This window comes from Tyto alba, unplaced genomic scaffold (genome assembly GCF_018691265.1).
Source record: "Tyto alba isolate M040663 unplaced genomic scaffold, T.alba_DEE_v4.0 Super-Scaffold_9, whole genome shotgun sequence".
Lineage (NCBI taxonomy): Eukaryota > Metazoa > Chordata > Aves > Strigiformes > Tytonidae > Tyto > Tyto alba.
In genome coordinates this window covers 25,687,109-25,713,167 of record NW_024881330.1, presented here as the reverse complement: position 1 = coordinate 25,713,167, position 26,059 = coordinate 25,687,109, and the positions used below count along the sequence as shown (strand labels likewise).

General features: G+C 41.4%; 1 protein-coding gene across 1 annotated transcript; it reads left to right on the top strand.

Annotated features, from left to right (window-relative positions):
• Positions 1-90: 90 nt before the first annotated feature.
• On the top strand, positions 91-20,939 carry PLEKHF2 (pleckstrin homology and FYVE domain containing 2). The gene is made up of 2 exons (XM_032987956.2): positions 91-218; positions 18,620-20,939. The coding sequence occupies exon 2, from the start codon at positions 18,634-18,636 to the stop codon at positions 19,381-19,383; it is 750 nt and encodes a 249-aa protein (XP_032843847.1). The 5' UTR covers positions 91-218; positions 18,620-18,633; the 3' UTR covers positions 19,384-20,939.
• Positions 20,940-26,059: the final 5,120 nt, after the last annotated feature.

The window sequence follows — 26,059 nt, the reverse complement described above, 5'->3', positions numbered from 1 at the left end:
TGAGGGGACGGCGGCGCCGCCTCAGCCCTTCCCGCCACCGGGCTCCTCCCAAGATGGCGGCGGCCCCGCCCCGCGCGGGCGGTGTCCCGGAGCCCGTCCCCCGGCGGCGGGGTGTATGACCGCGGCGGGGCGGTAGGATCGCGGCGGGGTTGGCGGCAGCCGGGTGCTGGAGCAGCGGTTGGAGCGGAGCGGAGCGGAGGAGCGCCGCACCGCACCGGGTAAGTAAAGCGCGGCGCTCGGCCGTGTCCCGGGTGTGCGTGTGGGGGGGTTCGGTCGCCGGGGCTTGGCCGGGAAGGGAGAGGGAAACTTTCCTTGCGGAGCGCTTCCCCGCTGGGGCTCCGGCCGCTTTTCCGCGGCCATGTTGGGAGCTGGGGGCTGACTGGAGGGGAAGGAGCTCGGCAGGCGGCCGTCGTGCGGGGCTGTCCCGCCGTGGCGGTCCCGGCCGGCCGCCCGTGAGGGCACTGCCGCTTCCCCCTGGGAGGGAGGTGGCGGGGCGGGAAGGACCTGGGGAGAGAAGGGGCGGTGGCGGGCGCTGGCTTGTCCCAGGGCGCTGAGGGGAGTTGCGGGGCCTCGCAAACGAGTTCGCCTTCAGGAGCGGGGGAGAGTTAAAAAAACAACCAAACAAAAAACCAACAGCGACAGCGGTCCCGCGGTGTTACATAAGTGCCCGAAACTCCCCAGCTCGTGACTGGCGGCGGGCCGGGGCGGAGGGCGCTGCCTTCCCCGGCGGGGCCCGCGGGCAGCCCTGCGCCGGAGCCTGCGCCCGCCGCTTCAAACTCCTCGCCGTTCTCGGAGCGAGTCGCCTGAAAAGTCTTGGTGCTGTGGTAAAAAAAAAAAAAAAAAGAAAAAAAAAAAAGACAAAAAAACAGCGGAACTGCGAGTGGTGCGGCTGTGAGCATAAGGTGCTATTTTTTTGTGTGTGAAACACGCGTATTTTGGAGAGGAACGTGACTGGTCTTAAGATACGTGTGGCACATAAGCTGTTGTCTGAAAGCGGCTCGGGAAAAGATAGCCACATGTTTTTCCTCTCGCCTCATTTGAAATACTGTGTGCATAGGCACCGATATTTATAAATGGCAAAACTGCTCATCACGGCAAGAAAGCGATGAGTGAGTCTGCTGAGCAGTGTGTCTTGGCATCGTCTTTGTCCCTGCTAAGAGAAACAGCTGTAGCTCAAGTTTTGACGTGAAACGTCAGTGCAGTAGTTGTCGATAACCAAAACAACCTATTATATCCTTAACCAGAGATCAAGAATTCATTTGCCCATCTTTTGGTTGAATTGAGGGTGGTTCGAGAAGTGTCACCGAGTCCTAACTCAGGCTGTCCGGTGTGCTGAGTAGTTACTGTAGAGGTTGGTGCTTATTTGACAGACACCACCTCTGAAGCTGCAGTGTGCTGAACAGCTTCAGTTCACGTGAGGTTAATACAGTAAGTAGGCAAAGTGGGTCTAAAATCAAACCCTAGAATCAGTTTCAGAACTAAGATTGCTAATTCCTCTTTCTCCCGAAATAAAGAGAACTGAAATACTCGGCTTTCAAGTTCTAAGGCTTGTGTATTGAAATATTTTAGGGATGGCTCTCTGAAAGAAGGGAAGTATTTAAAGATGGCAGTGTGATCAGTGCTGAGATCCTACAGATGATTTGCTTTGTATGCAGTCATTAACATGATGAAAGGAATCGTTTCTTTGGCTCAGAAGGCCATGTTCTTACTTTTAACCTATATAATCTAAACACTGTTGACTAATCAAGTGAGACTTAAGAATCCTTGTGTAGGTAAATGTCATGTCTATCAGCTCAGTTTGTTAAATAACATAGTGCCATGCTGCTTATGTTGAAAAGAGCAGTGAAAGTGAAGCATTGTGAGCCTGAGTCCTAAATTCTTGCTTCTGAATGCAAATCAGCCATGTGTCTTTTGGCATGCCTGTGAGTTTTGATCTGCACAGAAACCCACATAGAGGAAGTCCCTTAAATGCTAAATGAAAACCAGTGAGTAGGAATTTGGAGCTGGAGAAGCTGGATCAGTTTCCTCTGTTGTATCCTCCAGAAGGAGACAGAGTAGTGTCTTTTCACCCAGAAGCAAGCTTGCATTAGGTGCAGTGATGAAATCATTCTTTAGCAAGAGTTGCATTCTGTTTCCCTTAATTTATGGGCTGAGACTTAACTCTAGTATTACATGTGTCCCTGGACTAACAGAAGATCTACCCATAACATCCCGAACGGTGACTTTTAGCTTTCACCATTGTGTTTAATGGATGCAGGAGGGTTTCAGAGAAGTAAAGAGAGAGGAAACTGCAGTTTCAGGGGAGGTGTGATATATTATGGAGCTTGGCACATCTCATTTACTTTGCAAAGAGACAAGTGAGGGCAATAAAGGCAGGGGGCAAACACTGGTTTTGTTACACTTGTGGTGTTTTTGGCACTTGTCTTCACCAAAGAGGGCTAGAGGTGTTAAAGTGAAGCTTAGGGTCAAAGCCTGGCGCACAGATGAGGGAGAGTTGGAATTTTTAATGCTTGCAGATGTGATTTGCTGAAAATGTGTCTGTTAGCTAAAATGTTGAAGTGGTGGTCAAGCAAACAAATGGCATGCAAGTTTTTGTTCTTAAAGGCCATTTATTAGCTGGTGATGTCAAATAAGGAAACCCCAGCATTAACAGTGGATACGTTTCTTAGATGTAAGAAAGCTAGTAATCGTCTTGATTTTTGCGTTAAGAAATTAAACATTACTCTGTACTGCCTCAGGTTCTAATGGTACATTTGTGACTTATTTCAAGCTCTGATAATATTCAAGCTTACTTTTTTCATGTATGTCATTTTTTTAAAAAATAGATGATGCTTGCATATATATTTTACTGCTTTCAAGGATTAATTTAGTAATTTGATGGAAGTGTGATAAACTGGGAATTGTTCCAAAAGAGAATACATAAGGTGTAAAAATAAGCTTTTTGAAATAGAAGTGTATTTAAAACTTTGCATTTGCTGCATAGGGAGAAAGTTGCCTGTTGTAGAATAACTGTTGTTTTCATGATTTAGTGGAGGACTTGTTTTTACAGTTGCAGGGGATGAAAAGCTACTCTGTAGATAGGTGTGGTAGAATGTGTTTGCCATACTATAGCTTATGACAATGCTAAAATAATCATAAGATGTGATGGCAACTGTGTTAGCAAGCAGAGTCCTGCAAATTCTGAGCCACGGGAGTAGTCCTGTTGAAATAAATGAGTTTGCTTGCATGAGAAGTGGCTTGATTGAGAGTTGTAAGACAAAGATTCTCCTTGTATGAAAATAAATATTACTGTGCAGAAGTATTATTGAACAGAAGAGTGCTTCATGTTTTTCAGCCTGCCACTTTAATACTACATAGTCAAAAATGCACTCATATGTTTGCTTTGGTTTTTTGAAGTTACATAAATAGGTAAGAGTGCAGCTGCCTTCTATGTAATGACGGTGTGTTTTGGTTTTTTGTTGTTTTTTGTTTTTTTTTTTAAGCCTACTAGTGATTGTAAATAAGGATTTTAAAAATTATTTGGAAGAGAGTGGCTTTTTTTAAATTGGCATGGTTATGTTTTACAATAAAACAGTGTTAAGTATGTTGTGTATGTAATATAGCAGGACTTTGGCATTTTGTGTAAGTGTAAAAGAAATAAAAACAGTTGAAAGTTAAGGATTTCAAATACAGGAAGGATCTCACTACAACCCCCCCCCCCCAATTCCCGAATGTGGTAGGATGGCACACAATCAGTTAGCTGCTGTGTTAAGATGCAATCTCTTGAGAAGTTGTACTGATTCAAACAGATACGGGGGGGTTGCTAGATAGGGGTGTATCTGATCTTTCTATCAGCAGCTTTAGCTTTCACTAGATACTTCTTGTACCTCAGACATATTATCTAAAGGTAATCGTTTTGCTTTTAAGTACTTAATATGCCTTCTGCAAAAGGAAAAGTTTCAGCATATTATTTGACATTTGCATTTCTAAAGTGTACGCATAATTTGTTAATGCAAATTAATATTAAAGAGTGTACTGTACACGTTGCTATTCAAGTTGTAAGATAGCATCTTTCTCGGAACAGTTGAGCTGTGCGCATTAACTTCAGTGCAAACCTTGATGCAGTTTTCAAAGTTTCCTCTAGATCATGTCATCTTTGCAGCAATAAGGGCCTAAGAGCAAAGGAAAATGGACTGTTGGATGAGGATCACGTGGACCATGAGCCCCTGCAGTATTCTGAAGGCTGTTTATTGCACTCGGAGGACTGGGTTGTGCTGAGTACTCTAATGTCTGTACTCCAAGTGCTTTCCATCTGACTTTAAAATGCATCAAACACATTTGACAAGCAGTAAAAGGAGAAAAAGACCAGCAAGTGCATTTCCCAGGAAGGCCACCTACAATAAGCTGCTGTCATTACAGGGTTCTTTCTGGAGATTACTCCTTTCCTTCCCCTTCTGCGTTAAATTTTTCCTGATTTAGCTGTCAATACATGGTAATGTAATACTTCTGAGACTGATTTTTCAGTGTACTTCTGTACTGAAAGCTGTGTGACAGTGAATTTTGCCCCCCAGCACCCCTCCCATTCTGATGTAGGTCAGAGGCATGAAGGCAAGCAAACTGCCCTTTTAACACATGGATTATGACTAAAAAGCTGGTTACATTGAAGACTGACAAATTCTGTTTGCACTATCATTGCTAAAGCTTTCCTTTTGGCTTTTGTTGGTAGCTGTCAGATGTTGCTTCTCTGGACCTTCACCGCCCACTCATAAGTTACCAAGTAGCAGCATTTGGTATAAAAAAGAGCTTATGTCTGTTGCTCAAGAAAGAGCAATTTAGTGGTTGGCTTATGGATGTTAAATATTGCTGGATAAATAAATTTTAAATATTGCTGGAGTGGCAACACTGACAGGTCCATCACTGTAGCACTTTAGTGTTGTCAAATTTCCTGAAAATCACAACATGTGGATTGATTCCAAGCCCTGAGCTATCTTGTGGCTGCCTGCGAGCCCTTGGTTTCTGCTGGGCTGGTGACAGCCCTGCTGTGCACATGGTTACTGGGGCTTGAGCCTTTTTTTGGTACCACTTTGAGCAACTTCATTCACGAGGTTTAAATGCTAGGGAAAAAGATTCCCTGCAGCCAGCCATACTTCCCCATAATGTATTCTTGCTGGTGAACTAGTGGTAGAAATTGTTTGGCTTTTTTTTTTAATTACTATTTTAAGGAACCAAGTATGTCTGAATATTCTGGTTTTCCTACTGTAATATTGAAAATGTGGTGCAGCAGTGCTTTGTCTGACCCTGTTAAGTAGTGGCCAGCTGCCTGGCCTTCTGAAGGTATTTCTACAGTATTATATAGTATTAGAGTTGCCCCCTAAAATGAAAATTTCTTAACTTATTTAGATCCAGACCAGCAGAAAGATGAGGTGATTGCACTTGGTCAGAGAGGGAGGTTGGGTGTTGTTACTTGGCTTGTGTCTTGTTTAGTTTTGTTGAAATGCTTGGAATTACTGAGATGGTAAAATAAGCCTCTTTATCATGCAGCTTTTTTTCCCTATGGCAGAATATCTGAATTTAAAGGATGCGTACATGTGAAAATAATATTGATATAATATTAAATCATGATGATGTGGTTATGCTGCTGTGCCTGTAAATCGTGAGGCTGAGTGGGGAAACTCTGTTCCGTTTTAAAACACGGCTAGCTAAAAGCAAGGGTCTATTTGTGTTGTAGTTATTTGTAGGAAATTAATAGCTCTCATCTAGCTTTGACTACTTGATAACTCTCTAGTCCTTGTTAGACTGTTAGCAAAATTCAGTGACTTCTCTCATAATGGTAATAAAAGTAAGCTAAATAAAACAGAAAACTTTTTTTTAACACTGGTAGTTTTAAGTACCTGTGTATAGTAAAAAGAAATAAGCCAGTGAACAGAGTCAGCTATGTCATAGGTGTGCCTTCGTTAAGAAAGGAAAGATGAAATTCTGTTAACTTGAGGAAGCTCACTTGAACATGTAGATGTTCTGGTAGCTCTCAAGTCCTAAAACATGCGGGTGCTCTGAGAGACAGTCTAGCTAGCCATTAGCAGGTTGCCTCCGTATGTGCTCTAAATACAATAATGCATAGCAACAAGCCACATAACCAATCTGCTTTTGGACAATTGCTTGCAAGATGGATTTGACAACACTTCTTGTAGAACAGCTGTATCTGGATCTGGTTTTCTTCCTATACTAATGATGCTGTGTCCCCTCCCTGAAAGAATTTCAGTAAGCCTGTCCATTTCAAGATTTAAAAGGTATGTTGATACTGTGGATTCACTTTGTGCTGGGTCAGCAGAATTTAAGGCAGGATCTAGCTTGCTCTGGAATTGGTCAAATCCTTTCAACGTTTTTTGTGTGTGGTTTTTTTTTTTTTTTTTTTTTTTTTAATGTCCCTCACCAATGTCCACTTAAGCATGGTAGTATTTATATATATCAAATTATTTGCTAGCACAGATACCCAGATGGGTGCTGTGGTGCTGGTGAAGTGGGCTGTCATCAGTTAAGCTGTTCCTTTGCAGGCAGCATGTCAGATGGGAAGGGCACACCCGGCGCCTTTCCAGGCAGCCTGGAAGGGAGGGGTAAGTCACTGCTGCCAAGCTGGAAAATAACATTTACTGGGAGATACTTTTCAAACAGCTCAACAATTGAAGCAGGGAAACATTAAATTGTAAACAGAAAATTGTATTCCAGTGTTTGGTATCACAGCCTGGTCGAGTGATACTTTAGGCACCAGCTCAGCACTCAGAGTCCGTGTCTGCTGGAGCTTCTCGAGCCCGAGCAGGATCCCAGGCTCTGGCTTCTGCCCTTGAATTTTCTGGCACATTTCTAAGGTGTTGGTCTGTTGTCTACTGTTCTTCTGATGGCTTTTAGCTGCTCAGAGCTGTGGAGAACTTGGGAAGGTTCCTGAACTTTTTGGGGCTCAAGATCTGTGGAAGCTGGTTTTGAAACCATATTCTGATGTATGTTCCTAGGGCTTTGGTTAAGATAAAAGATGCAATTTGCTAGCACCAGAGGCTAAACTATCCACTGCTAGTGCCCCTAAATATGTGCAAATGGCAAGTCAAAGTGCTAGGGTGTTTTCCCATGACAACAAAGATTTGATCTGAATATTGATTTTTTTTTTTTCAGTTAATTGTTTGATTAATTTAAAAGGGCATATGTGTGTTAAATAGTTTATAAATACATAGTTTTTTATAAATGTATAAAACCTCAGCCTTTTTACTTACACCCATTTCAGGATGCTAACAGCTGCAAGTATTTGATATGCCCACAGTTGCCTGGATCTTGCTTTCTGTGCCTTAACAGTTGAGTGTGGTGTCAAACTGGAAATACTGTTCATGGTGGATGAGGCCTGCCTGTTCACCTCTGCTTGCAGAACTCAAGCTTTCAGGGTTGTGTGCTGTGTTTTTTTGGTTTGGCTTTGTTTTGTTTTTCATAATTCCTTTAATTCTAGCCATTACCTGGTTTCCACAGGCACATGCTGGCTACTTCTTTCATACCTTGAAAGGTGTTAAGAATTTTCTCATCTTAATGGTAGCAGTTTGGCTGGCAGTACCCTGTGTTTCAGAAGTGCTGTTCAGAGCTGTGTAAGCCTGTACTGATGCTTGGGGAGTGCTCAGCTTTTCATCAGATGGGTAAGGAGATGGAGATGAAACATGCTCAGGAAGCTGCTCCCTTTGTTGCTCCAGCCCATGGCTACCAGGTAGGGGATGGAGAACTGTGTATTTCTTTCCAGCAGCAGCTCTGTCTCTGTCATGCCAGGAAACAAAAACAGCATCAGCTACCATGGTTTATTATAAATAGAAGCCTGACCATGGTAATAAGCAGCTGATTTCATTAAAAAGCTGGATATCTTACAAGAATGTTGCTCTTGGGCTTCTGTAGTGAGGTCTCTTCTCCCCTGAGAGCCATTCAGGGACTTTTTCCAGTGAAGATGGTGACAGAAGGGAAATACAACCACTTCCAGCTGGTCTAGGAGTGAATTGAAGCTCTCCTGAACACGCGCTTCCCCATGGTAAGAACCCTTTGGTACTATTAGAGTTTCACCTTTCGTATTTTCTGTTACTGCCGAGGAGGGAGTGGGAACAGCTTTGGGACTCAGCAGTTCTGGGTTTCTCTGTCTCCTTAAAAGGTACCACACTTTTCTTGCTTGGAGCAGGGGTGCTGGCATCACGGCACGTGGCGGCAAGGCCAAGGTGGTTCCTCTCACCCTTTGTGCAGGGCGGGCTGCAAACTGGCCGAACCAGTCTGGTGGGGCAGCCCGCTTCCGCATGCCTTTATTTTCCTCAGGTCTCCTCTACGATTATTTAGCATTACTGCTCATTTGGGATGTGGGAGCTAGTCTTTCTGTTTACAACCAGGTTAAATTGGTGTTCTCTTTCCAGCTGAGGTTTATTGTGTTAAATACCAAACCTCGTGAGAAGCTAATGTGCAGGACTTGGATGCATACAACAGCTCAGGCAGTGTCCTTACTCTTTAGCAGAGTAGCCTGGATAGTAAACCAGCATTGCTCTGCTCTTGCTGTGCTAATACATATGCTGCTTGGCAAGACAGATCGTCTTTTGCTAAAAATAGCTTTCTGTATCCAAACTAGCTTCTCAGTGGGTTGGGGAATATAAAAGGTCATACATCTTGAAGGATCCATCTAGAAATTACTTCCATCTCCAAAACGGAATTGACTTTTTTAGGCATTCCTAGCTCCATTGGATACTGGCTATTGCAAATTTGAACAGTAATGCATTTGCCATGAAGGTTTGATAATAAAGGGTTTTTTTGTTGTTGTTCTTAATTTAGAATTATTTACATTAAGTGAGCAATTCTTGCACAACTGGTGAATTAAAGTGAAACGGAAATCCTTCTAAGTTGGAAATTAGACTATACTAAAACTAACTGTCATGTATTGAAAAAATTACTATATTAGGCAATTAAAATAGGGATTTCTACATTGTACCTTCAAGAAGAGTTTTAGTGGAAATAGACTCGTGACAGTCATTTGCAGCAGTTTATAAACAAAAACCAAACAGACCTGTCTGGATTATTATGATAATTATGGGTTTATGATGACACCCAACTAGACAAATGCATGGGTTTGCTTTTGTGATGCATTTGGACGTGACTAAATTCTGGACTGAGAAATAATCTAAAGATTTCTAAAATATTAGCAAGGCACGGTATTCACAGGTTGTACACTACAAAGTAATGTAGTTGCTGTTAACGTATTTCCAGGATGGTTTCTGTGAGGGTGGCCAATGCCAGAACATCAGCCAACACGTTGAGACAAATGAAGGGTTAAGACTACTGGTTTGCACTGGATATACCAGTAAGGGAGTGAGTGAGCTCATCTGTGTTTCCCCGTGCCACAGCCATTGCTCCACAGTCTTGTGCAATGCGGGAAGCCATGTCTTCACAGTGGGAAACCAAAAATAAAACCCCACATTCATGTAGAAAACATTACACGGAGAATCATAGAATGAGAGTTGGGAGAGGTCCACAGTATCATCTGTTCCATTTCCTTGCCAGTGTAGTATTGGTTGATGCTTATACTATGTTTTCTCTATAGCATTTGGATGGAAATGCCACAGGCATTTTTGCTTCCTTCGAGTAATTCAAAGTAGCCTTGGTATTGCCACCATCCTTTTTATAGTGTTTTATCTTGCTGCTTTTTTGACTTTATTAAGTGCCAGTAATTAATAAGGGTGTGAAAATGGTGCAAAGAGACAACAGCATACATTATGCTGAGGAAAAGGTAATTTTTTTTTTGGTCTGTAAATGAAGCCAAAGTTTCTGTAGCTCTACCTTTGAGTGCTGCAGCCATTAACCAGATTAGTTAAAAGTGATCCTGGATAAAGACTATGTTGAGAAAGTTCAGAGGGATCTTACTGACTCCTTTCCTGCTGTCATCTCTACCTTGGTATAGTTTCTTTAGTCTCTTGGTCCTTCTTATTTCTTTGCAGTATTGTGATGTAGCTTTTTGTTATTCTTGGTATTCCTAATTTTCAGTTATCATCAGGGTTGTCCTCTGCATCCTTACCAGCTGGTTACAGTAGTGATAGCAGGACTGTTTGTTAAATAAAACAGTTTTGCGAATACTTTTGTGAAGAGAATTATTAGAGACCTGCTTGTTTGTAGGCTACATTTCTTTTTAAGTGACAGTTGCTTTCTTATGTTTTAAATAGCATCCAGGACAGCTAGCTCCAGCACAGTACAGGCATTGAGTTGTTACTGTCATGTCAGCTTTCAGCAGTGATAAAGACCTTTAGAAAGATTTTGTCACTCATATCTCCTCTCAACATATTTTTGGGGGTAAAATTGCTTTCAATTTCATTTAACTTTATGGTCAAATTGGTCTTTTTACTGTTTCATAAAAAGCAACTGGTAAATAATGGAAATCTATAATCAATACTAGAACCCCTTGCAGTTAATTTAGAGATGTATTTAACTGTAAAATACAGAATGAAATATTAAAGAATTCATAAATGGGTTATTAGATACTTAAAACTTAATTTTCCTCAATATTTTATTCTATGTACTGAATGATAGAAATAAAAGTTTAATTAAATACCTCTTGCTGTTATTTCTATATCCTCTTTAATCCAGCTCTTGTTATTACCTTTATGGTCATTGACAGCTAGTGCTGACTTGTGCATGAGCGCTTGGATTCTGATTACAGCTAATGAGATCTAAGTGCGTAGAAAATTTAATTTTGCCAACAAAGATGACTAGTGAAACATTCAGGACAAGCGATGGTATCATCCTTCTCTGTATGCCTGAAGGAGGCTGTGTACGAGGTGGAACTAGTGAGGCCAAAGAAAGATAGAAAATTGATGCTGATTTCTCTTCTGACCTGTATCAGAAATTTAGAATGTCTTCTGTGTGTGTGATTAGTTCAACAGTTTTCCACACTAAAACTATTTTCAGAGCATTAGATGTTGATAAGTTTCCTTAAACAGGTTGAACTTCAGAAATTTACACTGTTTTACTTGGCAGTGGTACAGAAAGTCAAGTGTTGCTCTTAAGAGCAATATATCTGATATTAATAGAGATTAGAGTACTGTATTACAGTCCTGAGATGCCTTCACAGCTGAAAGTTTGCCTACAAAAAGTAGTGATATTACCATTTCAGACAGAGCTTTGAATCAGGGGAATGTATGTGGGTTCTGGGTTACTTAATTGTTTGTGTTTATTCAACTGTAAGTCAAATTAGTGTGTCTTCCTTGCATAGGCAAAATACAGGAGGAAAGCTGAATGAGTCTGATAATGATAATATAATGTATATCAATTATTTGAAACCTACTACTAAAAAAAATTACATAACTATGTACTAAATGACTGATTCTGCCTGATGAACTCTTTTTAAGGAGTGTAACATTTTCCTCTGTAGATCCAAAAGATGGGTCATCTTACAAACCAGTCATTTAATGCATAGTAGATACCTGGTCTGCAGATAGTCCTTGTCTGTCATAGGTTTACAATTTACTTGTTCCTGTCTTGTGAAAGTTTTACCGATCTTCTGTACCTTTCATATATGTTTAAATTATGTGATTGATTATAATAAACCAAGATCCAGTTCTATTTGAAATCTCTATTTTATTTAGAGCATTCGAGTTGCGGGAGTCAGATGTGATAAAACCTTTAACTTTTGCCTTTTATTACGTGACTCTAAACAGAAGCTCTTACGAAACATGTTACCCTTAGGGAAGAAGGAAAATGGCTTAGTTTGAATGTATGTGGTGGAACACAGTTGCTGATGTTGTCTGTATGTGCAAATGCAGGTGTGACAACAAGGGCAACAATAGATCTCATTTCATTTCTTCTAATGGTTGTGATCAGATACTGTGGTTAGTGAAATTTTTTAATTGGACTTGTATTACTGAATCTGACTTAGAAACATTAAGGATCTGCTACTGCTTTAGGAGTGGATGGGCCTCTGTATATTTAGTTTTTAGCTCTTGTACTTTTTTCCAGCAGCTTAAATACACTTTTTTCTTCTTCTTGAAAGCTGTCTCTTTAACTGTGAATGTACATAGTAATGGATGAGCTGCCTGCATCCTGATACCATGGCTCTGAGAAATCTAGACTGCCTGGTTTGTATTAATGCATTGTGTTAAATGTAATTGTTAACAGTCTAATTTCTAATTGTAAAGATGATGATACATGAACTGGCAATTACGACAAGGCCAGTAGCATTTACCTCCCTTGAAGGAGTGTTGAAGAAAAATTATGCTAAAAATTAGATGCTTATTAATTAATGCTTGTTAGCAGGGACCGTGTACTGGACAAAAATGGAAATAATGAAAATAATGGAGCAATGTGGGTTCTGCTGTATTGCTGAAGAGACTTGGGAATCTGGGTTGTGTCCCTCTCCTGCATACCTCTTGTGCCTGTCCTGCAGTCTGAGGGGAGTGCTGGCTGTGATGGTAGTACACACTGAGCTGGGATGAGGAAATGTTTTTTGTGCTGAGCTGTATGCAGTCTGCATCACTATGCCATAATAGCTTTTTTCATCTAATTTCTCCCCTCCAGCACCTTTGTGTTATCTATGGTTCTGCTCTGTGGTGATTATGCCAGCTGCTCCAGTGCTAATATAGTAGTAGATTTTTTCTGACAGTGTTGAATTAGGTGTAGCTATGTCAGTCAGGGTTTCTTTCTTCTTAGTTGACTCCTTATGTCTGTCTTCAGCTACAGCTGTTCTTCTGTCCAGTTTAGTCTTGCCTCTATCAAGAGTAAAGCTAGCATATGAAATAATCCTCCTGTTTTAAATAAGACCTGTAGAAGCGTTGAGTCCTGAGAGATCATTGGTTTGGTCACCAGGATACAGTGGCAGAAAGAAACAATTGTGTGGGAAGTGACTTGTCAGTGCACAGCAACCCTAACAGAATTGTTTTCCTGCTGCATTAGTCTGGAATGTTAATAACGGTAGTAAATACATGACTTCCTCAGCACGGGTTCTGTTTTAGGTAAGTGGGTAACTTGTTCTTCAAAGGTTTCAGTAACGTTTACGTTTGCTCTCTTTGGAGAGATGACTGTTCTCACCAGGCGGATACAAATGTAAAACTGGAGTGAAATAGGGGAGGAAGATGATCTTGATATCTTGATAACAGAGTTTTTATTTCTGTAGAAGCTTCTTGTGAGTAAAAGTAGAAATAACCTAGTGTTACAGACAGTTCTTCATATGGTAGAGGAGTTGGGGCTTTGTGTTGTGGAATATTTTGTCACCTTTAAATAGCATATTGCACTATGGAGATTAAAGTCTCTGCCCAGCATCTTTGTTGTGAAAAGGGCTTACTGAGAGCATGTGTGTGAGGAGGAGGACAAACTGAAGGTATTGCAGCATTTTGAGAGTTGGGATTTATTTATCTGAAAAGGCTGCTAAACCCTGCCCATGGTGCAGCTCTATGTAGTTTAATTTTTCTTAGAAGGTGATCTATTTATTTATACAACATTTTGACTGGTGGCTAGTACTGCACTGCAGTCTGGACTCAGAAAATTAATCGGATGTGATGGACTGATGGTCCTTACAGACAGAGTCTTCTTTGCATAAGGTCCTGGGGACCTTTGGGAGTATGTATGCAAAAAGTGTGAAACTGGAGTAAAACATGATAAAATTCTGAACAAGGTTTGAGGTTTCTGACTTCATAGCATTCATAAACGCAGACTACGTATAACATGCTTCCACTCCTCTCCCCTTAAGTGGAGCTGTCTGGCCTGTCATTTTGAAGCCCATGGTTCTGGTTTATTCCTCACTTGCTTTGGGGAAGATTTGGAACATGTTTTCAGCAATTTGCCATCACTTGGAAGTTGCTTTGCTCAGGTCTTGAAATCCTGCATTTTGAGGACAGTAGCCCAATATCTGCTTTTTATAGTGGCCAACAGTGGAAACTTCAGAAGAAAGTTCTAGCTGGCAGAGAGGAAGATATTGCCACCCAGATCCAGGGTATGATCTCTTACCTTTTACAATATATCTGAATATACATTAAGAAAAGATTGCTGTCACTTTAAAAGGCTGGTAATTGATAACCTTGCACAGCCTTTGGACTGTGACATCTTGGGGTTAAAAGTTCCTTTCTCTGTCCAGACAGTATTTTAATTTAACTTCTCCTTGGCTTCTGTGCTCATAAGAAGAGGTGCACCTCTTCTCTTAACTTTACCTCTTGTGACTTAGGGATGACTTCTCTTATGTATTCCTAGTCTATTTTTTTCTATGTTTCATTATCATTTGTAATCATGATACTTTCTGAGCAGGTTCTCATCCATTTCTGAACTTACTTTCTTTCTCAGAAAAGGCTAGTGAAGATGAATGAGTATCAGCATGCATAGGATTTCAGATGGATTTTTAATTTTTAGTTCTCTAAAAACTGATGAAAACAATGTCAGAGTGCTTATTTTAAATAGTCGAATTTATTAGTGTAGGAAAACACAATTCATGCCCTAGAAAGGTAGAATAATCTGTCTGTGGCTTTTACTACCTTAATTGAGGCTGATAGGTGAGAATTTGTTGAACATTACAGATGAAAGTTTCAGTCTAGAAGAGATTTTATTGTCTTGTCTGTCTTCATGGTCTTTAACTTGCCCTGGATTCTTGCTTTAAATCCAGTATTTTTACAACAAGCTGATAGTACTGTCTTCAGCACAAGTTCTGGAGTCATGTGTCTTGGTTTCAAGCCATGATGATTATTAAATGATCCTGGTTAGAGTTGTTTTCTCTTGGGTCATCCTAGAGAACAGTTAATTAAAACCTTTAGCCTTTTATCCCCGTTTTCTTTTCCGGGTGACTTGTATTTTGAAAGCTTTCATGGTGACCTTGAACTGAGTTTGCTGTTTATTGGCAGGGAGTGCAAAGCGTGATGAGTTGGAGTTGTGGAGCACTGAGTGCTTCCTACAGGTCCCTGTAGCTTCCTTCACACCAAGAGCTTGCTGCACTGAAACTCCTCTGTATGATTGTGGGTGGGTTTTTTTCGAGGGGGAAAGGGGTCCCCCTTGTGGACTATCAAAAGCATGTAACTTGCTGTAATTTGCACATAATTAATATAAAAGTGTAAATTTAGAAGTAGTACATATTGATTTGTGCCTACAGAAAATTGTATTATTCTGGTTTGTCCCCTTTGCACTCTGCTGACTGACTTCCTTGCCCACTTCACAAGGAACATGGCATTACTAAACTTCAGACTGACCCTGTGACTGATTGCTTGCTTTCTAAGTTCAAAACAGCTGTTGATTCAGCTTTGGTACTTGCAAAGTCTGATTATTGCTAGGATGATGTTAGAGGGGAATGGTTATTTGTCAGTTAAAAGCAATTAGCCCTCATTCCAAATCCTGGGCTTTGGCAGTCAGTCACCTGAATTTGATTTTTGAGCCTAGGACTACAGCAAATACACATCAAAAAGTTCATAGTTTATCTTTCACATTCTTTCCTTAGTATTTTCACCTTGATAGAGAGAGATAATAGTTGGGAGAAGTCAACAGCATTTCTGTGGAGTGGCACCTCTGCATTAGACAGGCCTGTAGTAGAAGTGAAGCCAATCACTTACCTGAAAAAGTTACTCCCAAGCGCCAGTGTTGTGCCTCCTTGCCGTATAGTAGTAAGTAGTTGGAAGGTGTATATTAAAAAAAAAAAAAAGGGGGGGGGGAGTTGGTGGGGTGGGGAAGAAATGTGTAGGTTAGCATTGGTGCTTGGAATGCCTGAAACAGATAAGGTGTCTGTTGAAAGGTATAGTTTGGATATACCTGTATAGTCATAGCATTAAAAAAAAAAAAAAAATCACCATAGCAATGTAATTTGAGTCTTCTACTGTTCTCTGGGAGAGAAAAAACCCACAAACTAGAATACTTCTGTTTACTGATCAGTATATGTACTTACTATGCAGGGCATTGTCTGAGCACCTCCCTTCCCATCTCTCCATCATCTCCCTTTAGAGCAGCTAGCCTGCAAACCTGAGCCCTAAAACTCTCCAGTTTGTTCTCAACTTGGTCAGCCCTGATCTAATTCACTGTGTAGCTTTTGTAATGGCACAAGGAAGCAGGGAGGGAGGCAGATAGCATAAATTGGTATCACCACAGAAGGAAACAAAGAACCACCGTATCGGTTAAGTTTGGTGTTGCAGAAGGATTTAGGGATTTAGTACAGTGTCCACGTGTGGGCATTTTTTAAAGGGAATGATGGACAAAGCTTTGAGAACCTTGACAAGAGTAGTGGTTCAGAAGGTAGGGCTGGTGAAGGAGGTGGAAGTAACAGGGGGGATACAGGAGGATTTCTGTTGTTTTTTTGCTTCTGCTTGGACACCCAGTCTTTTCTCTAGAGATAGGTGACAAGCATTTCAGTTCTTGGGAAGCTTAATAAAGAAGGTAGAGATGGTTATTCTGATTGAAGAACAAAAAAATACTGTTTTGTTTTTTTTTCAGCAAAGATGACTTAGAAAGTATTTTCTTAAAACTAAGTTTAACTGATCAAATGGGGAGCCACTGGACAGGGTAATGGAGGAGGTCAGCCCTTTTTTCTTTGACAGATACTGGTGGAAATAGCATAGAGGTACTTGCTTGTGTGCCTTGATGCAGGACAATTAAATCTCCTGAACCCATTTTATAAGGGAGTTTGTTTTTTGTCTTGTCCTTCTGTAGATCAAAATAATTTCAAATTCAGTGGCTTTGTAATTCCGCTAACCACAAAACTGGTTAACACAGTACTCGCATATTGTAACTAATGCTGTAACGCACATAAAGAAAATTCAAAAGCAGTGCTGAGTAATGTCTTTAATAGATTCTTCTGTCTTCAGTGTCAGACTTTGATACAAAATAATGTTGTGTGCAGAGTTTAAAAAAAGGTAAATTTAGTTATATCTGAGCAAGCCTGCTTGTCAGACTGTTTTAGTGTGGAACTAATTAAACTCTCAAAGCAGTAACTTCCAAGTTATTTTTTTTAATCACACTTAACATTGGGCATGTGGATTTCTGTAATCAGGGGTAGCATACTTATTTAGATGAGGTCTGATGAGAGGTTTCTCTGCCACCGAATTTCTATCAGGAAGTTGCCTCCTTACCAAATAGGGATGAATCTGAGTTTTGATTCATAGGAAGAAGATCAGCTTATGGCAGAGCGACAGCGTCTGAGCAGCATCAAGTCTGAGCCTTGTTTCAGCCCGGTTTCGTCTCATCTCTGTTATAGGCTGATGCTGCATTGATGGCAGGCGGTGTAGATCTAAAAGAAAAGGCAAGTGAATACAGAGAACTTCCCCAAACTGGGATTGTGTTGAGAAGCACAGGTAGTAGGCACTGGAGTATTTGGTACTCTGCTTTCCTTCAGGCCTGTTCAAAGCAGTGGTTGTGCCAAAGGGTGCTGTGAGCATCAGCCCCGCGGTAGCTGGAAGGGAAGGTGCTGGAGAGCCGTCCTCTGCGTGCTGAGACACAGGGCTGTCCTTGGTACTTGCATCTGCCAGCTGTCTCACGGCTCCGTCGAGCACACTGTTCAAGTACTCTGGAGGAGCTTGCGGAGAGAGATCTGAATTAGACTGGCAGGAGTTTCTTTTGCCTGACTTCTGCCCAGGAAGCTCTAGGGTATAAGATAGGCTGAAGCGTGGTTTGCCGAGGTGTGAATCACTAGAGTGACTTCTTATTTTCAGTTCCTGATTGGATGCCTTAGGAATCTTACCCTTACAAGATAAAATCTTATTTGCTGCTTGGGAAGGGATGAGGGGTGGTTTTAATACATACGTATTTGGAACATATGATGTTCATCAGAACTTCCTGAAATACAAAGCCGCCTTGCCTAAACTTTCAGCAGGTGCAGGTCGCTTAGTCTTTCTCAGGAGCAGTTGTGAGCTGTGGGCGTTGTCCCCTGTGCTGGTCTGCCTGTGTATGTTGCCTGATCATGGTGGATGCAGATGTGGTTCAAGTAGGCGAGGAGGGAGGGACTGTGCAAAAAAGGCAGCAGCAAGCAGGCCACCAGCCGTGACTCGCTCCCTACTCCTGGCTCAAGAATTTGCCATGAAAGCAGGTGGTGGGTGGTACAAGCTGTGGCCTGTACAAAATGTGTCTAGTAGGTATATTCATAGTTTTGGCCCATGATTTAAGGTGTACGTACTGAAAATAGAACAATACTGAGCTTGGGGATGGTGGTTTCCTGTGTGAATGTCAATTATATAATTTTTGTTTGGCATGTTAACACTGACATGCGTCTCCAAGCTGCTCAGTTGATGGTTCTGTCAATATTAGAATTTGGAATTATGGATGATATTTTCTTTTGGCATCCAGAGAGTAGATGGAGGAGGATATACAGAGAAAAATGAGCATTAAACCAGGATACAGTAACCTTACTAGAGAGGAAGCCTCCTAGTCTGTTGCCAGAGGCTCTCAAGAACACTGCTATAGGTGCTGTCTGTGTGATCAAGATAGCTGTCAGCTGGATGGAACATTTTGCTTTTGAAAAAAAGACTAATCAGTTGCTAAAAATTCTTAGGTGTTAATACTTTATTTAAATCTAGCCCAAGTTGATGCCTCTGAGCCAGCAGATTCTGCTAGTTATTTTAAGAAATGCGGGGTTGGTACTTTCCTTGGGGATGACTGCTGTTGAATCAGACCTGTTCTAACAACAAACTTTTTTTTTTTCTAATTTTAGGTTACTTGTGAAAGATGGTGGATCGCTTGGCAAACAGTGAGGCAAATACTAGAAGAATAAGTATAGTGGAAAACTGCTTTGGAGCAGCTGGTCAACCTCTGACTATTCCTGGTCGTGTTCTGATTGGAGAGGGAGTACTAACAAAGCTGTGTAGGAAGAAGCCCAAAGCGAGGCAGTTTTTCCTGTTCAATGACATTCTTGTTTACGGTAACATTGTCATCCAGAAGAAGAAATACAATAAACAGCACATAATCCCACTGGAGAACGTCACTATTGATTCCATCCAGGATGAGGGAGACTTACGGAACGGGTGGCTAATCAAAACACCCACAAAGTCTTTTGCAGTTTATGCTGCCACTGCTACAGAGAAGTCTGAGTGGATGAACCACATAAATAAGTGTGTGTCTGATTTGCTTTCCAAAAGCGGGAAGACTCCTAGCAATGAACATGCAGCTGTCTGGGTACCAGACTCGGAAGCCACAGTGTGCATGCGCTGTCAGAAAGCAAAATTTACACCCGTCAACCGTCGTCACCACTGTCGCAAGTGTGGCTTTGTTGTGTGTGGGCCTTGCTCTGAAAAGAGGTTTCTTCTCCCGAGCCAGTCTTCCAAGCCTGTGCGAATCTGCGACTTCTGCTATGATCTTCTTTCTACCGGGGAGATGACTGCTTGTCAGTCCACCAGGTCAGACTCCTACAGCCAGTCACCGAAATCATCTTTAAATGACGTATCTGACGATGATGACGATGAAGACAGTAGCGATTAAGGGCCAACTGTTTTTTCCATGTGTTGCAATTTGTGTTTCAAACCGTATGGAGCTGCTCTTGGGGAAGTCTGTAGTGAGGCTCCTCAGAAAAATCCTGTTCTAGCCATAAAATATGCCTGAATATCTTCAATTGCGATGTGCCTCAATCGATGAATTCTCTAGGCAATAGTTTTTTCACTCCTCTGCAGGGATAGACTGTTGCAAATGTTACCAGAATATTTTCCAACTTCTTATACTTGAGCTGTGTCTAGGTTAGACGTTTGTGGAAGATTGGAGAATAAAATGTACTTTCTTAATTTAACAACCCATACTTTCTAAGGCTTCATATTGCTACGTTGTTAAGTGTTTTTTTTCGGATGTGGGGAGAAAAACTGTAAGCATGCATGGAAAGGTGATGTTTTGGTTAATCCCTTAGATGATCTTGTTTTTCTAACCATCATATAATAGGTTGAAATGTGACGTAATTTACAAACTTAAATGTCACAAATCTTGGAAATTGTCTTGTTTTGCTCTTATTTATGACTTCCTATGCCAAGCAGTGCCTTGTACCAATTGTGCTGATTCAGGAAGAAACAAACCTATTCTATGTTGTGTGTATTTGCCTGATGCTGGTATCTGGGAGATTGTTGGTGCTATTGATAATAACTGCTGTGTTCAAAGTGGAGCTTTGACAGGGCCGTAGCTGTACCCCGTGGTGGGTGACGGAGACCCCAATCACACATCCTCACCCGTGCAGGCAGACTCAGAGACTCCGCAGATTCCCACAGGCTTCGACGGGGTTCTCCTTTTAGGAGGTGCGTCGTGGGTTGGGATCTTGAGATGAGAAGCTTAGGCTGACTCTTTGTGGGGATTTATACGTTTTCTTTTCCGAACAGTTTCTAAGTTTCATGTTTGTTAACTGCATACTGAAATTTTAGTTGGGTGATAAAGCATTTGGATGTGATGGCCTATATATTTTTTTAAATAATTCCCCAAAATGACACTAAATTATTTCTGAAAACATTGGTGGGAGGGTTGTTTTTTTTTTTTTTTTTCCCTGGGAGTTTTATTGGCTTGTTTAAAAATAACCTCATCTTTTCAACAAAAAGCCTGCAAGTATCCTTATAGAACTGGCTTCCTTTTTACACAGCTGACCTCAGGATAAATGTGAGATGCAAGTTATTTCATTCTAAATGTATACCTAGGACCAAGAAGGATGTATTTAAGAACTACAGTGAAATAGTCAGTGCAGACAATGTCTCTACCATAGTATTCATTTTTATTTTTAATACTTCTTGAATTCAGAAATGTCATGTTCCCATATAAATGTAAAAGTTAGACTTTCAAAGACATGTTAAACCCCCAAATACTAAGTTTCTGTGTTTTTATAATAGTAGTGGCAATATTGAAGCAGAAAGACCTCTTTGAAATAGTTGTATGAATATATTAGCAACTGACTTTATACAAACAATGTTAAACTTTTGTATCTCTAAGCGACAATTTCTGCACTGTTTGCCTTGGTTGGCAATGATTGGGTTAAATATTTATTGAATAAACAATCAATGCTGCATATTGCACTAGTCTCCCATTCTGTATGCTGTAAATGTCAGTCATAATTTTTTATATAAAAATTAGCAGAGCACTTCAAAGCTGTAGCCCTCTGAGATTTTGGGTAGGTAAAGATGCACTTAGTGTCTTTAAGGGAGGCATTCTGCATTAATAGTCTGCAGTGCATTGCTTCAGGTGAAAATTGTGTTAATATTTTTAGCTTGGACAATTTCTAAAATAAGGGGTTTTTTTCAAAGCACTGAAGAGTATTTGATTGACTTTGAAATAAACATAAAAAGGGGAAAATGCTTTCTGCTGGGAACTAGGGACCAGGAAGATTCTGTGGAACTGCCAGATAAGCAATAAACAATTGTATATACTCAAATAATAGCTGAAATAAGTAGTTACATATACTTATTCCTTGAAAGATGAGGGAATGGTGACCTTCACCAGGGGAAAACAGGTTCTTCTCAGATGGCACTTTCAGTTAATAGTGCTTACTTTCTGTACCTCACTCAATATTTATATTTCAGGAATGGAGACTTGTCAGCTTCAGTTTTTCTACAGAATAGAAGTACAAACCTCCCTTGTACATACCTCCTAATGACTAATAATACTTTTCTTCCTGATGCAATTGTTTCTTTTTTCTTAAAGTGTCAAATATTAACTTGTCTTGTTAAAGACTCCATCTCCCAGTGTACTTTCCCCTCTGTTTCTGTATGTTGTGCTTATTTTTCAGCACTTTTTAGGGGGTGGGAGGAGGGCTGCCAAGAGTTAGATCACATATTTTGCAGAATGTTTTTGTACCTACTTCAAATGTCTCTATCTGTGAATGAAACTTGCACTGTGCTGCACTGATTCCTGAAGCTGTAACCAAACCAATGTGTGCATGTGGGATTTTTCATCTGAAATTGATGTATATGGTCCAAGTTTTTTGAGAAAGCGTTTAAAAAAAAAAAAAAGTACTGTTTTATGGTAATACTCCTGTCCCTCAGTGGTATTTGTTTAAAAGCTTATGAAATGGATTTAACATCTACTTCACTTGTATTCACAAATTCCTGAAAGGGCTCGTTTCGTACTTTGTAATCTTGTTCTGTCAAATTATTTTATCTACAAATATACAGTGTAGCTTCAAGCCCATGTGTTTAGTTTTCTTTAACTGCGGGTCTTCAAGGGTGACAAAAAATAGGGCAGCTGTTTTTTATCTTGACAAGTATTTTAGCAGCAAGTTTATTCACTGTCAAGAGGGATTAATAACCTGGGAGTGTAAGCATACAGGAAGAGATTGAAGACTAGATTGGAATTAAATGTTGTTATGGATTTAGAAGCAATTTACGCATTCGGGTAACTGTTTAAAACAAGGATCACCAAGTGTGTTGCAAAGTTTGGCTTTTGTTGAACGGACGTCAGCAAGAGCCTCTGGAAGGGGCTGGAGGATGCCCCAGGGGTGCCGGGCAGCCAGCCCCAGCGCTGCCTGCTCGGTGCTGGGCCCCATCAGGCTTCTTGTGGTACCAAACTGGGGAGTAACTTAGTACTTTTCCCAAAGCTTCTACACTCTTAAGATCTTAAAACAGTGATTAAATACAGTCAGTCTCTATATTTGATGTACTTTTTTGTGTTTGTGGTAGACTTAACCTGCTCTTTTTTTTGATAAGCTTTCCATTTACAGTGAAATGGAAAGCAGCAGCAGTGCCTGCAGTGTGTACCTTTCAAGGCTCTGCAGTCAGCTTCTGCTTTGTAGAAGTTGCTGTTCTGAAGAAATAATTATCTGTTTGCTTTAGCTGAGTTCATGTTTTGCACAGTATTCACTGGTATTTTGTAGTTCATTGGCTGGAAATACTAAAGAAGAGAGAAAAGTCTCTCTTCTGAAGGTTTTAATTGAAGCCTACTAATTTTAGCCTCATCACCAAAACTGCTCTTGTTATCTTAAAGTATATTAGACTTTTCCTTTCAGGTTTGATGCAGCTGAATTTCCGGTAGCTAATGAATAATCTGAGAGGGTCAAGCACTGTTACACTGGTTAAAATAAAGTTTAACAAAATGGGTGAGTGGATTAATGAGCGTTGAGTTTGCAGCAGGGCTTTTAAGGTCTCTAACAGGCAGATTATGAAAATGACATGCAGAAACCTTGTATTTATGTGGGGCTTTTCCCCCAGGGGATACACTTTAGCTAATCTCTTAATGCAAATGAAACTGTAGTTATCATAGTTGCTGGTTAATGTTTAAATTGAAGCAGATTATGGATCACATTGTGATTTTTGTATTTTCCTGTAATTTGCCTGAACTAATAGAAGAATGCCTGGTTCTGTTAGGAAGTACAGCTGGAAAAGAGAGTACTGCTTCCTCCCCCCCCAGCAAATTATTGTAGTAAATATTAGAAAGTCTCTTGGCTGTTTACTGCCTTTCATTTGATGAAATCTGAGCTACTTGTTTGTGCCTGCAGCCGGTCTCCTGCCAGCACTGGCTCCCGTGACTCATCGGGTCGCCGCCACTCTCACCGCAAAGAATCTCCGCTCTGTTCCCTGGCTGTGAGCGAGCGTGGAGCTGCCGGGGAGCGCAGCGCAACGTCGGGGGCTCTGCTCTATGGCACGTATCTGAAATACTCTTAAACTCAATCAGGAATAAATCTGGACCTCAGTCTTCAGAGGAGAGATTCATTGCTTTCTAAATTGCTTCCTAATTGTTTGTGAAGTACCACCTGTGCCCTGAGTAAAAATCAAAATGCTTCAGCTGTGCTTGGACACACTTAGGATAAAAACTGAAAATGTAAGTTGATTGAATTGACACTGAAACGATCTGTTAAGGAGCAGGAGGCAGTTCAGGGTCACTTAGTGCATCTATCTATCTGTTGTTTAGCCTGCCTGAGTGGAATAATGTTTCCACAGAGATGAAGTTTTAGAAAACTTGCAGTTACTTGTAGCTAGTATTTTAAGAAACTCCGTCTCAGGTTAATTTCTGCAAGCATAAAGAGCTTACAAATAGCAGCAGCAGCAAAACCAAAGGTGATGGAGAGAGACCTGCTTCCACCTGCCCTGTTCAGGGTCATTCTCAGTTACACAGAGGGTGACTGCATTAAATGGTAAGAACATATCTGAAAGAAACCTTCTTTAGAAGTCCTTTTACACAAGGCGACAGCCCTGGCCTAGGTATTGTTCAGGCAGAAAGCTCATTTTATTCAGATGTTCTGAGGCATAATGCTAATGAGTTCAAGGGCTTAAATCTTTCAACAGTCTGATCTTAAAGAGTATCTGTTGACCTTTCTTAGGTAGTCTGTTTTGCTGATGAAAAGTAGATGTGGTCAGCTCTGTTGCAGGTGTGAGTGACTTGCTAGCAATTCATTTTAGCTTCTGGCTAGATTTACTGCTTAGATTTTTCTCCCCAAAAGCTGTTGCCTGCATGCAAATTTAATCATAGCCTGTGTTGTAGTAAGAGGGCTCTGCAGGCTGCTTTTTATAGAGCCTGGTGCTGCTGTTGAGCACTCCTAACCTGTGAGCTTGTGACGGGTTTGCAAAACACCTGCAGCCTCTGCAAAAGCTGTCTGGCCGCGAAGGAGGGGAAGGAAGCTTGGCCTGCCTGAAACAGCAGTCGGTTCCTTCTGGTATCTGTTTGCCCCAGCGCAGGTCTGTGCTGTCTCTCCAGAACATCAGCTCCAAAATGAGCTGGGACACCTGCTTCTCTATATAAAAATAGGTAGCTAATTTCCTTCTTTCCCCACCTGGCTTGCTTCATGCTTGCCTTATCAGGGTATTACCCTGGAAAATAAGCTGACTGAGGGCTGAGGCTGCCTCTCCTGTCTGGTGAAGATGATGTGAGCGCTGTTGCGGTGTTACGATGGGTTGTGGGATGTGTACGTGTGTGCCAGCAGTAAGGAAGGCAACAGAACTAACTGCTGCACTGAAAAAATGAACGTGCTAATAAATTAACGTTGTCTGGAAGGAAAGACCTGGCCTCTCAGTCTACTGTGAGCGTGCAAAGTCCTGTGGAGCTTACTGCCCCATGCAGAAGGAAAGGCAACTAGCTTCAGTGAGAATGGGCCTTAGAGAGCCTGTGGTCTGCTCTGAGGCTTTTCTTATGAAGCTAAAGTTACTATAAAAAAAAAGTCTGCAATAATATTACTAATTGCATGCATCTGACCTGACCTTTCTTACATATAACTTGGCATTTTCAATAGAGGAGTCCTAAAGGTTGAAAGGATCAACGTGGCTTTTAAACAGGAGAGCTGTGTAATGTTTTTAACAGCACTGAAACAGCTTACAAGAGGAGGAATGCATGAAAAAGCCCACTTTGAATACTATTCTCTTTTGGCTCTTAGTGGTGGATCTAGCTCCTCTCATATAAGGTCTCTGGAAGAGAGGGCAGTTACCCTTTGTCAGGGTACTTGCTTCCTAGTGTTTGTAGTGCATGTAAGGAAAAGGGGTTTGTTACCTCCCTTAGTGGAAGCTAAATGTGGTAAGTGCAAGAAAAACTTTGTTTTGTGAATAAACCCATTTTACTTATTGCAGGAAATATTGGACATGATTCAAACAAGCGCAGTGCAGCTCTGCTCATGCCTAAAACAAAGCAGCCCCCATGTCCTGTGGAATAGTTTGGTGGCTTTAGGCTTACAGGTGATGACAACAGGTCCTGAGCAGTGGATGAGTGCAATGCTAACATGGTCCCTGTCACCACGTACTCAAGGGACAGGAACAATTTAGGAAAGAAAACCAGTTCCTGCTGTTGCTGGCCAGCATGTACAAATTAATGCTGAAAAGTGCAATGTGTGATCCTTAGCGGCTGCAAACGCCCGAAGCTCCTTTGGTGTAGTTTTGGAGACGGGTAGCTTCCTGCCACGCTGTCCCAAAACCACAAAGGGGGAAGGAACCATGCCTTGTCTGAAACACCCCGTGCCTGTCTGCCCTGGAACGGGGTGCCCAGCGCTGTTGGCTGCTCTACAGCAGCTCTCCAAAAATGCTGGGAGCTCCTGCGCTGCCTGGCTGTGCCTCCGCAACCCCATCTGAGCGGGCTGGGTGGCTCGGAGCTGGTGAGGGGGTGCAGGGAGGGTCACCCGGGGGTACAGACTTGTTCGGGTAAAATTTGCAGTTGGTTAGCAGAGCGAGAACAGAGACTGCGATCTGCTCGCGCAAGCGTCAGCTCGTCTTGTGCGTGTCGC